The 13,853-nt window shown below is 43.3% G+C and overlaps 1 protein-coding gene across 2 annotated transcripts in view; it reads right to left on the bottom strand.

Annotated features, from left to right (window-relative positions):
* Window positions 1-1,787: 1,787 nt before the first annotated feature.
* Window positions 1,788-13,853, bottom strand: part of LOC125940352 (uncharacterized) — a 51,624-nt gene continuing 39,558 nt past the window's right edge. The window contains exons 6-9 of one of the 2 annotated variants that reach the window (XM_049656434.1): window positions 13,442-13,566; window positions 10,803-10,880; window positions 5,218-5,357; window positions 1,788-1,885 (exon numbers count right to left, since the gene is read on the bottom strand). In XM_049656434.1, coding sequence (XP_049512391.1) covers window positions 1,825-1,885; window positions 5,218-5,357; window positions 10,803-10,880; window positions 13,442-13,566 — 404 coding nt within the window. In that variant the 3' untranslated portion in view covers window positions 1,788-1,824. Of the gene's footprint in view, window positions 1,886-5,217; window positions 5,358-9,979; window positions 10,111-10,802; window positions 10,881-13,441; window positions 13,567-13,853 lie in introns of those variants that run through there. The other variant, XM_049656435.1, reaches the window with a different exon arrangement.

Here is a 13,853-nt window from a genome sequence, read left to right as displayed (position 1 = left end):
ACCACATGAGGCCAAGCGACAGTGAAGCGAAGGAAAGAGCCGAGGAAATTAGCCGGGGCTAAAAATGAAATGTAGAAAATAACAAAGCCAATGTACGTGACAGTGGATGAACACATTTCGTGCCGCCGGTGGGAGCCAAACACACACACTCCGCATCACTCGCGCGTCGCACTACTCTTTGTGCATCCGCAACAGCTATTAATCCGTCCACTAAATTGAGTGTTTCTATATTTACTACGCCCGGCCCTGGGAGGGCTAGCCTGCGCCACTAAAGCCATTTTCACTATTATTTTCTACATTTCAATTTCAACTACCACCATTTTCCCCGATGCTTACCTTAGCTGCGTTGTGCTTCCCTTTGATTTATACACACACAAACACGCACACATATATATGTACAGGGTGACATTTTTTCGGAGTTTTGCGGAATTTTTCAAAATTGACTGTTGCAGATAACATAATTCTTGTGCTTGAGCTGACACATTCGAAGAGGCGCACATTAGTAGCACGACAAATTGCAACACATATTATACTAATTAACACAAACTGACTAACATATTGCTATTTACGAAGTGTAGCCGGAGGCCTTGCAAGACGTATCCACTTGAAATGAATTTCCATGATGACACCAGTTTCGAGATATTATTTCCCAAAGTGTGGGACGAAATACATGGGCGTTTCAGTTACTTTTGTGCTTCAATGCACAAAGAGCCTTTTCTTAAAAAAAGTAAGTGGGACAACAGTGCATTTTACGGCAGTTTGATGGCGCATATCTCCAAACGGTCGTCAGTATCGAAATTCATTCCAAGTGTATACGTCTGGCAAGCTCACTGGGTAGAATTCGTAAATTGCATTATGTGCTGCAAGGTAAATATTTCAAAACATAATTGCCGCATTTTTGTTAATTTGTTCATAAGTTGCTTTGATTTCGCGAGCAAGTAACGTCCCGCTCTCTATTTTGTTACATGCAGCAGGCGATTTCTAAGAGTTCCGTAAAACGTGGTAATGATCACCCTGCATATATATATATATATATATATATATATAAGCTGCTGTTCGCAATGAGCCAGTGCGTCATGTTTAAACATCAAGGAGAAAGGAGCACCACACCCGCAAAATACAACTTTACTGCCTGGTGCCAAAGTACTTTCATTTCAGTGTTGTCTGCAATTTCGTACGTCAACCCTTCTTCCTAGTGTTATTTTCATATTCAATGCAATGGTCTATTACATCTGTGAAGACATGCGTCTGAACAAATGTATAAACACCTTAAAAGTGGAAGCAATCTTGCCACGACTATTTCTTCCCACAATTTCTCAAGTTCGTTTCTTTTATTTTGTGTAAACAGAAAACAAGAACAAAACGTAACGTGGAAACCTTTTCTTTGTGGAAACACCGTGGAAACACCTTATACTTACAATATTCTGCTGCTGCTATAATGCTTTTGTTGTTTGAATGAGCGTTGCCGCACACCCGCCGGGGTGGCTCAGTCAGCTAAGGCGTTGCGCTGCTGAGCACGATATCGCGGGATCGAATCCCGGCCGCGGCGGCCGCATTTCGATGGAGGCGAAATGCAAAAACTCCCGTGTGCTTGCGCTGTAGTGCACATTAAAGAACCCCAGGTGGTAAAAATTAATTCGGAGCCCTCCACTATGGTGTGCCTCATAATCATAACTGGTTTTGGGACGTAAAATCCCAGAAAGAAGATGAGCGTTGCCGTACATTTGCTTTCATTTTTCCATAAGAAACAACTAATCTCAATTGCGTTACAGTATACCACGGATAGCATTTATTTTTCTTTCCCTCCAATATGTGCATGTGTCTTCACTTGCCTGATGCATATACTCTAGTTATGCCATTCGCATTACGTGTTGATATCGGGCATCTGCAAATGTGAAAGGTGGAATGGTCAATGACTTGCAACAAGCTTTTCATCAAAATTACGAAATTAAATATAATCAGAATGCGGCTTCAATGCCATAAAGGATATAGATGACAGCGGCGTCCAACAACGACAAGATTCAACAGCAGCATGAAGCGTATTATTATAGCTACAGTACACTTTTACTAAATCCTACTAAACTGTCTCCTACACGTCACTTCTTTAGGAAAGTAATGACCCACTTACGAGAAACGCTGACTTCCTTTTCATCAGCCTATATTCATGTCCAATCCAGGACGAAACCTCTCTCTGCGACCTCCAAGTACCCCTGCCTTGCGCTAGCTGATTCCAACTTGCGCCAGCAAATTTCCTTTGAATTTCAAGCAAAGCTGCCTGCGTAGATTTTCAGGGCGGCAATCCATATTAATCCTTAGAAATTACATTGTTAGAATGCAGAAATTTGTATACTCTCATGAATATCACTCACTCAGCAACCTTATAAACAGAGGTAGTATAGAATCGGACTATAGTTATTGTGATCAGAAAAAGAAATGAACGTTTTTTTTTTCTTTGTTTTTTTAAGACGATAGTCTTTCTTGGGCTACCTAAACGCGCAAAACGTAGTCTGCCTGTCTTTCGCTCTAACACTCGATTCAACCACCCGGCCAAAACCGATTCAACCGCCCGGCCAAAACCAACCAAGCTACTAGCACTGGTGGCACGCGCTCATACACGTCCATATTATACAACACAAAGGAAAAGTCAGGCCTAGTTGAAGCAAAATATATGTGCTTAACCGTGATCCGCAGCATCCACTTAATTAGGAATACACATTGGACTGGGTTTTACGTTAGTAAATGAAAAATCAACGCGTTAGAAATCGTGTCGAAGAGCCATTAGAAATGATGTCGCAGAGACGCTACACGTTAACAACAAGCCTACTGACGCTGCGGCTCTAGCCGGCTTTAAGCCTGCCGTAATAAAGGGTCCCAACAGATGGCGCGAGAGCAGGGCGAACGCGGGAAATTTGAATTTAATTCAGCAAAACCTCCAATGCATCCATCATAGAAGGAGTGAGAGGGGAGGGGAAGAGCGTGAGGGGTGGGAAGTGGGGAGAAGAGAGGGCGTTACGTATGAGGGGCGGCAGAAGAATATCGTCTTTCCACGTCATTTGCAGTGAAGCAAGCAGATATGCCGCCAATGTTATCATTTTGTTTTCGTTGAGCTCTCGATGAGTCAATATACGTGCTGGTATGCATGACGTAGCTAAATGCACACGCGCTTGTGGTTATGTATAAATTGAGCTCTGTGTGCTTGCAATCACTCTCTTGATGAAGGCCGAACCCCGGCCGAAACGTGGACAATGAATGTTTTTGTAGCGTTAGCTACACTGGCCTAGCCAAGCCCGTTTCGCGCGGCACATCAAGAGCCGTGCTGCGCATGCGCAAGGATCAGTGATGTCACACGGCTTGCGCACCGGAGCCACCGGAGCCGGCACCTCTCGCGCACTCCGCCGCTGCCGCGCGCGACTCACCGCCGCCGGTCTGCGCATTCCAGAGGAGTGACGTCGTAGCCGTGGTAGACGCACTGGCGCCGGCGCGCGCTCGCTGTGCAGTCGCCGTCTGACACTGCGCTGGAGCCGCTGCGCTTCTGACTGGCGTTTGCCAGTGTGGTATAGCCATGGAGAAGGAGAGCGCAAATGCTGCTCAACAGCGCAGAAGAACGGAGAAGCTTGACTCATCGGATCCCGAAGTAGTTGCCTGGAAATTAGCGGTTGAGCGCAGGAGACAACCAGGAAAGCTAAGAATAATCAGCTGAACCTTTGCTAACGCTACGTATATCCTGGCATAGCCGAGCTAAGCCACTGCAACTTTTTTTCCTTTGCTTCGTGCGCCTGCTCTTCCTTTAATATATATATATATATATATATATATATATATATATATATATATATAGCAGACATTAACTGAATCTAAACGCTTGATTACTTCTTCTAAACATGCCGTGAAGCATTGGAGAGATTGTGTCTCCTTGCCTGCTTGCTTTATGGTTAGGTAACTTCCAACTTCTCTTGTTGTGGAAAACACATATACGTACATATTTATGCATTGCGAGCATTATTCATACGCTTCATCTTCTTATCTTTACATACCCATCATCACCGTTCTAGGCTTGTGTGGTGGGGCTGTCGCCCGATAGAATAACGAAGGATCTGACGGCCGAAACATTGTCTCATGTATGGTGGAGTGGGCTATAGCTCCCACTACACTACATCCCAGGAGCTCCACTCTCTCTCTCTCTCTCTCTCTATATATATATATATATATATATATATATATATATATATATATACACTGCGCATTTCCATATCCACTTTCTGCCCTTGAGCATAACGTCAGATATTTCCGTGTGACAAGGCATTTGCGCATGACGAGTCTCATGAATGGTGGAGTGTGCTGTTCGAGAGAGAGAGCGGATATATATATATATATATATATATATATATATATATATATACATGAACGAGAAGAAAGAGAACTGAGGGGCCCGATTTTTCTTCATCATATCATAAGAAGCTAACAATCAATGACACCAAGGGAAACATATAGGGGAAATCACTTGTACTCACCAATTCAACTAAAGAAAATGATAAGTTACCAGAAATTAAAGTGGATGAAAAAACAACTGTCCGCAGGTGGGAAACGAACCCACGTCTTCGTAGAACGCGTGCGATGCTCTCACCATTGAGCTACCGCGGAGCCGTTTTCCCATCCACTGTTAGGAGTATTTATATTTGTACAACTAGAACGCACCCTGGGACTGTTAGCCAGCACCAGCACTCACCAACCTAGGGGCGGATGTCGAACATCCACCCCGGTGGGTTATATATATATATATATATATATATATATATATATATATATATATATACACACTGCGCATTTCCATATTCACTTTGTGCCCTTGAGCATAAGGTCAGATGTTTCCGTGTGACAAGTCATTTGCGCATGACGAGTCTGATGAATTTTGGAGTGTGCTGTTCGTTTTCTCAGTCTACTTGCTCCCGGTCCCTCTCTAGATTGCGCTACTCTACATCCCTGGAGCTCCGCTCGGATCGCGGCCTCTTCCAACTGCACTCGACCATGTCACTATGCCAGTAGGGCAATACCCTGACATCCGCCTTGCCTTACTTACTCAATAGACATAGCGCATCTGGTATATAACGTGTGACATTTTTTCGTGCTTTTTCTTCAATAGTTAGGCCATTTTGATAAACTCTTACTTTTCTCTCCTTGAAACGAAGTCTAACCACGCAGACAAAAAGTGAAACTTACTCGCTCATATAGACCACCACGTCGGTGTTTTGAAATGTCACCATTTTTGATCTGACGAATGCGTTAAGCGATTCCAAACTGGCTCCAGCAATCACCTGCCGTTCTGTGCCTGCGTACTGAATAAACGAGCGCGTTGTTTCCTGTCAGAAAAAAGTTTAAAAAATGTAAGACTGGGGCGTTGACTCTTCGTATTTATTTAAGCAATGTGTCTAAATACAATTTTGGTCTAGCACCAACATATAGTTAATATACTTCCAACGGATTACTACATATTACTTTGCGAGTACGTCTGACATATTAGATTCAACATCTTTAAGACATGGTGGATATGTACGCTTCCCTAGGACTCCATACAATAAGATTAGAACGACGTTGCCTGCGTTTGCCGCGAATACACGCACAATTACCGCGCGACTGGCCGCTCGAGGCATTTTGCGTGTATTCACAGGTTTCTTTCACGCTCAAAAACACATTTATGTAGCACGTATTGAGCAACAGAAAGCTGTATCGGGAGTTTTTCATGTTGCTCTACAATCTTCTCATTGACACTTTGATAATTAGGATAGTACTTCTCGGGTTAGATAATTAATTACAATTCCTTAATTAAATCTCAGTAACGAAAAAATAACTGGCGGCTACTCCACAGTATTGGAAACAATACGCACTAGGTTTGCTTCGGATAACGCCGTTCCTGTTTTTTTTAATCGTGCATCGTGATAGCTGCGACACCCTGTATATACATGGCTAGCTCGCTTGACGGTGTTCTTGCCCAATCTCTAATGCAAGCTCGCTTGCATTCGAGATTGTACAATAACATTGGCATCGCACACGTAATCTCACTCGACAATACTTTCGCTATCAAAATGGGTGACAACATTCAAAACTTTCGGACACGGTAGGCATGTCTCCTTACAAACTTCACTGAATTGTCCCTGAATAACAGTGACAATCTTATGAAAAATGGTCACCGACAAAAAAGCTAAATAAAGTGAGCGTGGCAAATTCCAATGCGGTAACATCTACTAATCAACATTGCAAGGGCCGCGACCACGTTTAAACAGCTGGACACCCTGTAAAGGAATAACTCCGGGCTCATTTCCCGTGGGGCGTCTGCAAAAAACACTAAAAAGCCTTTCAATCGCTGTTACTATGTAGACGGCTCGCGCGGTGGTGCCTTGGACCGGTATATTGTAGCAATGCGTTATGCTTTATTCTGTACTAGTCCTATCATCCACCGCTCACGGCCGGCTTATCCCGTTGATAACGTGAGCGGACCGTCGCTCTGACCACTCACCTAGCGTGAAAAGCACAAAAAGGCATTATCATCAGAAACTACAAATACCGGCCCAGGCCAATGAGCGACACCACGTGATGTGGATGGGGTGCCCAATTTGTTCTCTACAGTCTCGTCTTACTGCGCGTTGAATACTACAGCATGCGTGCTTCTCGCGTCGCTCATACAATCAGATTACATAAGCGTAGGTGACAACAGACAACGGATAGAAGTATCGATAACGTTCGAGAAACTTCCGATGCATGCAGGCGCGTCCTGCGCCGAGCGATAACGTTTAACAATTGTTAGCCGGTGAAAAGCGGTCACAGGTGAAAGACAAACAAGTACACGTGCCAATATTGATGTGAACCATGCGGAAACAAACCAGACACATTGGACGTACTTCCCTAACAAAATCACCAGCCCTTCCCCAGTCGAGAAAATGGGGGTAAGCGAGGCTTCTGGCAAGACGACGCCGTCGCAGGCATTCCGCGTCGTGTGCCCACAACTCGGAGCCCGCGGCTCTTCGCTGACGTTTCGCATGCGCTTCGTTAGCCCTCATGCTCGAATCGGCACATCGGCGACGAGCCCTTTCCCGAGCGAGTTCGTGGCGGCGTTGCTCAAACGTGCCTGCTCCTCGGTAGAACACACCACGCCATCCTTCCTATCCGGGCACCGAAACTGATCTGAGGCGTAGGAAGCCTGGCGAAGCGTGCGCCAACCCCCTTTTCTTCCCTTTCCCTCCCCGCGACACACCAAACGCCCCTGATAATTTGTTTGGTGATTTGGTTTCCTTCCTTCTTTCTTTCTTTCTTTCTTGTCCCTGGTTCATACCGACATATCCAACGCGGGTATGCGCCACACGTGATTTTATTATTTTTAATCGTGACGTAACTGACGAGCATGTTATGTTATTGATGTCATGACCTGTCAGTCACGTTAGTCAAACATTCGTACCCTTCCATGCCAATTTTGGCATATACCAAGTGAACGAGACGCAAGTTGTCGACCGGTTTTTGATACGGTTTTAGCGTGACACCACCACCACCACAACCGAGTCTGGTGAGGCAATACAAGCTTTGCTTGAAAATTACTGAATCCTGTGTAATGTAGGCCTGTGGAATTCAAACGCGGCATTCGGAGCGCATTGTGTCTGGTGCTTTTGCACCACCGATGTGTGCTGGTGACACCTAGGCTTCATTATGGTATACGATGAAATAGACTAGCCTTGCGACACATTTCAACTGCATTTGGCCACCCCAGCGATTATCGAGCGCTCCCGGCATTGCAAGTTAGGGCGTACCACAAGAACTCTTAAATAAAGGTTATCTAGTCTGGTAACCACAGGCAACGCAGCCTGAGCCGGTGTGAACTTTCACGGAGAGTGTTTTACTTATTTTATTATTCATTTACCTACACATACTATCAACGCCAATAGAGAAATAACAAGAAGGTAAGCATTAAAAAAAGGACTATACGCAAAAAATCAATCATTGCATTGTGTATCATCAGAGGTGCATTTCTTGGATCACCGTTATAACCGAGGTCTTCAATTAATCCTGAGAGTAGTGCAATAGTCGGTGCTTTGACACACCTCAAACACCACGAAGGAGCCTATGAAGTATTGCAAGGAGAAAAGCATCCAATTCGGGTCTGAAAAGCCTTCAATCACCTAATTTATTACCACGAGGAAATAGATTGAGTACTGCTACGTCGAAGTGCACTACTAACCTTTCTTTTAGCGCGTAATTTTTGTTAGTTCAGATAAGCCTGAACTAAGTACGGAATCATATGTTTCCACTGAACCCATGACTTCTGAGTGGAACCGCAAGTCGGAGTCAACCAATTAACCCCCACGGGATGCCTCGCCACGTGTGAGTGAGTGAAATAACTTTATTGAGGTCCAGAGAAAACGCAGGGGACACCCCGCGTCACCGGCTAGTCCCACATAGGGACCGGCAAGCCGAGCTTGACGGCCCGATCGCGGGCACTCTGGACGGCCAAGGTTTGGTCATTGAGTTCGGGGCTGCCCGAAAGCGCAGCCCACCTATCCTAGCTGAAGGCGGAGCCGATGGCTTCACACTCCCACAACACATGGTTAAATGTTGCCGTGTTTTATATAAATTTCACTTCAGTACTATTGTGATTTGAAGTCTAGTGGTGAATATTGGCACGTTTGTATCAGCGGTGAAATTTCGCTCAGCACCGCCTCCGATAACAATAAAGCAGGCGAAAGTGTTAAAGGAAGATGTTCGCTTTAGAAAACCAACGTATGTAGGCCAAAAATCTGAAAAGACTCATACTGACTGTCGTGAAAAACCATTTCCCTGAAGATTATGCTAGTGACGCTTCAATAGCACAATGCCATTGGTTTCTTAATAAATGTTAGTGCCTGATTATGAAAAATTGGCGTCAGTTTTATCAATGTACAACTATGGCACACTTTAGGTAGATATGCCAAAGCTCTAAAAGATAATTCACAAGAAGGTTTGAAGCATTACCTTTGTTATGTAGTCTCAGCCCCGTATTCAGAAATGTATATTTACTTGAAGCCCATGCTTGACTTGATATAAATGACGCCTGTTGTGAACGTGCTGAAGGAAACTCAGTGAGCGTCCTGGCCAAGTTCATGCCAGGCGTCCTTTAGATCAAGTGAAGCAAGGACTTGAAGTTAACCCTTTCAGACGCCACTTTATTCCTGCTGATTGAAAACTTTCACCTCAATTCTTGCAACTTCAGAATCACAAAAACTCTACAGCTGCAGAAAAGATTAAGAATTCGCAGTTCTTTAGTTAGTTTTGTTAAGTTTACAGAATGTGGACTCCACGCGAAACCTGACTACAGGAACATCAAATTGAGAAAATCAACTATTTCGTGTATTGCAGCGGCTTGAAAATTATGCCTGGTGCATGACATTGTGAAAAACAATAAAGTAAGGGAACCCGCTACGTGCGGCAACATATTGACACCAAGCAAAAAATACCAATTGTCTAACTTCCCACCCATTTTAATAAAACTTTTTGCATATGGTATCCAAAATTGCATCACAATTCCCATCATAAGTGTCTCAAGATTGGTTCAAGGTATATGCGGCACACTTAAATTACATTCATCAGTGCTTTGGCGGTTGATGCACAATGTTTGTGTACACAATTGTGTACACACGTGTGAAATGATTAACATGTATTTATGAATACGTATGTCAATTTCTCTAAATGCTTTCAAAAAAACCAAGTGGTGAGCTGCATTAATGAGCTTTTTCAAGCACACAAATTGTCTTTGTTTAAATCGTGAATTTTAATGGAGGAATTGTGAAAACCGGTTACATAAAGCATATTGCGGGCATGAAAAAAATTACTGCTTTAATAAAGTTACCACGAGGTAGTCAGGGAAAATATGGGGAGTGCGGGAGATGGAAGTTCAAGATGATGAGCCACACGTGAACAAGGTGGGGGCAGGAGCCAATGCTTCGACAAGTGGACTTGTCTTTTAAGATGTCTTTTTCAATTGCCTTATTCAAGGAAAAGAGAAATCCACTCGTCGAAACGTTGGCTCCTGCTCCACCTTGTTCTCGGGGTGCTCATCGTTAGGAAGTCGTCAGCAGCATGCCGGAAGGGTCCCTGCATGGAAAATATTCTTCATGTGGTTCTTTGTGATGTAGCGGCATACTTGGCGCTTTCCACATTAAAAGCTAGTTTTTAAATACCACCATGTTACTAAAAATGATGCAATTGATGTATATATTTGTAAATTATAGATATACATACATATATACAGTGGAACCCAGATATATATATATATATATATATATGAAAGAAACGTTTTGACAGTCAAATTTCTTTTACGTTGTATGTCGCTCGTATAATCTAGGACCCCACCTATAACCCCTTTCAAGAATGGTGGTCAGTGCTAGTCGCCACCATAATAAATATCACGATGCAGCGTCATGTTGATTCGCAGCGTATTTTTGCCAATACAGCCCATAGGATAGACTCGTGCGCTACGTGTTACATCCGAAAAAGGTTCTGTGTAAGTTAACATACCTTTGCACCCGTAAAAATTGTCAGGGTACAGCGCGGGAAATAGCATGCTGGCTATAAGGCTGTTGCTTCGCAATAAAAATTGCTGCCTAGACAACTAGCGCCATCTGGCGCACTTTCCGAGAAAACTAAAGGGAAAAAGTAAACACTTGTTTGCTGGCTAAACAACCAAGCGGCAATGCAAAAAAATGAATTTTCTGACCACCCTATGCTGACAAAGTTATTTTGCACATGCAGTGGACAATAAGAAAATGGTAATGGAGAATACTAACCGTGACCAAATATATTCGATAGACACGAATTTGCAAGTCCAATAAGCTCTTGTCAAATTTTTCCAAGAAAATGTTCACCTGCATTTGAATAAATAAACGAAACAAAAACATCTGTCGGTAAAAACAAGAACTTGGTATTTATGGTGAGCCCGACATGAAACGTACGGATCCACATTGAAATGGAAACGTGAGCACACGTAAGCGGACACGGTACTGTTGATATCATAGATGTAGAAGTAAAAAAAGAATCAATCAGAACCCATTAAGTATTTTTAATGCCAATGTGTCCCGTGGGGCAAATGGGTTTCAACATGGTCCCATAGACTTAGCGTTAGACTCGCTAGCAAATAAATATGAGTTTCGATAAGCGAAAAAAAAAATCGTCGGGTCTTCCACTCCGTGAAGGTGGTTAACCAGAGAAACTGAAATGTTCGGCCCCGGTGTTTATCACTGGGCAATCCCCAGGGTTTATTAGAGTATTTCTCAATTATGAGGTTACACACATGTTCGGCTGCGATGTAGAGAACGGCGTCACTGACGCTTTGCCCGCAGGCCGCCCTGGCCGCTTGCGCTTCACGTCTGGATTTCGCTCGGTGGCATGGTTACCAGCATTCGCCTGCCATTGCTGCTTGCGATTCTACGGAATAAAATTGAGTGAGTGCCATAACTTTATTTGAAATCCGGCGATTGGGAGGCCCGGGCCGGGGTCCTCCTAGATGGCCACTTGGAGCTGTTGCTCCCGCACGGCATCCATGGCTCGCGTTGGCCACGCTGTTCAGCTCAGAAATAAAATTGCTTCAAAATATAAACCTGTCTTATGCGTAAGACAATGAATGGCCCATATCCCCGTAAACACGGCCTCCCCATTACGACAACAGCCGAAAAGTGAAATTATACGCTGCAACGAATAGCGGCAAGGCAGCCAGCTGTGGAAGCAGACGACGACGACGAATGCGGGAGCAGTGGCACAAGCGCATTCCGAGCACGAGCCAACAAACCAGCTGCTGAAGAAGACGACGACACTCGAGGCAATGCTGATGACGATAGTTTTTTGTACGCAGGCGATTTCGCCTAGACATGTAAGGCTTCGCTTTAAATGGAAATTATACCTTGATTCGCAACCTATATATGATCAATCATCGACAGCGGTAGCAATCGGGGCGACGCGAACTAAAGTGGTAGTCACCAGCGTCGCTATTTCTGATAACTCAGGAGATGGTCAGTACATAGAGAACATAATATATTTTAATGACGTTCGTAACTTGCTCTATATAAAAAATAGTAAAATTTGAACGTGATTAGAAAGGGCATTCTTTTTTAGTATTTAAAGTTACAGTTAACATATTTTGAAGCGTAGGAACTTTAGGCTTCTATGTGTTTCTGGCTGTTAAAACAGAACAATTATATTAAAAATGCCGACGGCAATTTGAGCGTTCCAATGTTTCGGAAATGCGCTCACAATTTGAGCTTTCGAGGGGGCATTGACATTTCAGTTTACCTGAAAATTCAAATTTGAACATTGATCTTCTAAAAGCGGAAAATTTTCGAATGAATTTAATTCCTTTTGAAAATCTTCTTTAAGAAATGCATTGCTAAATTTCCGTCGATACATTATACGCCTTACAACGACTGAGCTAAACCTTGCCGCAGAATATTTGTTTGCTTCGAAAGGCCAGGTTTTATTTGTGAGCAAAAATTATGTTTCCCAGAAATGGCGTTTTAGTGTTCAGTTGTGAACTAAAATTAGCGTAGCTTGCACTAGTGGCGCAAGGCTATAGAAACAGCCGAGGTGATCGGCGCCTAGCACTACCAAGTCAAACCCAGCATGTTCCGGAATTTAATAATTATTGGTCGATTATCCATTACCTATTGATTAGTTACCGATTGGCTATTGATTGGCTATCGGAATGTATTGGCCACGTATTTCGGCTAGGCTAAGCACTACAAACTCATCACCTGTATTTTCAGGAATATATTGATTATTGATCGATTATGTATAAGCTATTGATTGGCTTTCGATTGCCTATCACAAGGTATTGGCCACGTATTTGGGCTGGGCTTAAACACTTTCGCTACTTCTAAGTTGTGTGTGTCATTGCGCTTGGACCCTTTCTGCCCTACCGCCAGGATCGGCCCACATTTTCTGGTCGCTCTGGACTGACTAACGGTCGGCTTGAACAGCTCCGCTGTTAAAACTTAAAATGCGCCTTGGAGATCATTTTCAGCAAATTTTGCCGGTATTTCTTGTAAAATGCGTTCTAACTCTAGCAATGCGATCGGTCCCTTTCACTGGCTTTTGATAATTAGGGGAAAAAGCAGCATAGAATGTAGCATTATGCTTTCTGCAGAATGTCTGATTTCTTTTGATATGTCGGGAACGAGACATCGATGCCTTCTGAGTATAGCATGTGAACACAACTGAATCAGTATTAAATATTGTGAGAATCATAACTGCAAAAACAATATCGCTTATAATATTATGAGCATGCTGCCCCGAATGGTTTGCAATGCCACTTTCTGTGAATATTTAAAACTCTGTGAAGCTGCGCAGAGGCATTTTTTACCAAAATGTACTTACAGCATTTTAAGTATTTCCAAGTTATATCCATAAAATAAACTTACTCTCAATATGTACTTACGAAACAGAAGAACACAGCCAAATAGTCGGTGATTTCACTTATTTCGCTGTAATTGGATTCCTTGAACGCAGCAACATACTGTTGACTGAGAATGACGCCCAACCTCACGGTGGCGGATGTAGGGCCTGTAAACAATAAGATTTGAGGAGTCCGTTGTAAAACCTATTATAGGCCTTAATATGTGATTTAGTCCTAGCTTGTTGCACACTCTACAGCTTACCTAAAAATCCTACACCAAATTACTTTTAGACACCAGTGTCTTTTTGCTAATCGGAGCATAAGAAAGGTATTCCTAAGCATCTTTTGTTTTGCAGATGAGAAAAAAAAATTAAATTATGGGGTTTTACGTGCCAAAACCAGTTCTGATTATGAGGCACGCCGTAGTGGGGGACTCCGGAAATTTGGACCACCT

Source organism: Dermacentor silvarum, chromosome 9, assembly GCF_013339745.2.
Source record: "Dermacentor silvarum isolate Dsil-2018 chromosome 9, BIME_Dsil_1.4, whole genome shotgun sequence".
In the NCBI taxonomy this organism is placed as follows: Eukaryota; Metazoa; Arthropoda; class Arachnida; order Ixodida; family Ixodidae; genus Dermacentor; species Dermacentor silvarum.
The sequence above is the reverse complement of the archived record's forward strand: the minus strand, read 5'-3'. Positions and strand labels throughout refer to the sequence as shown.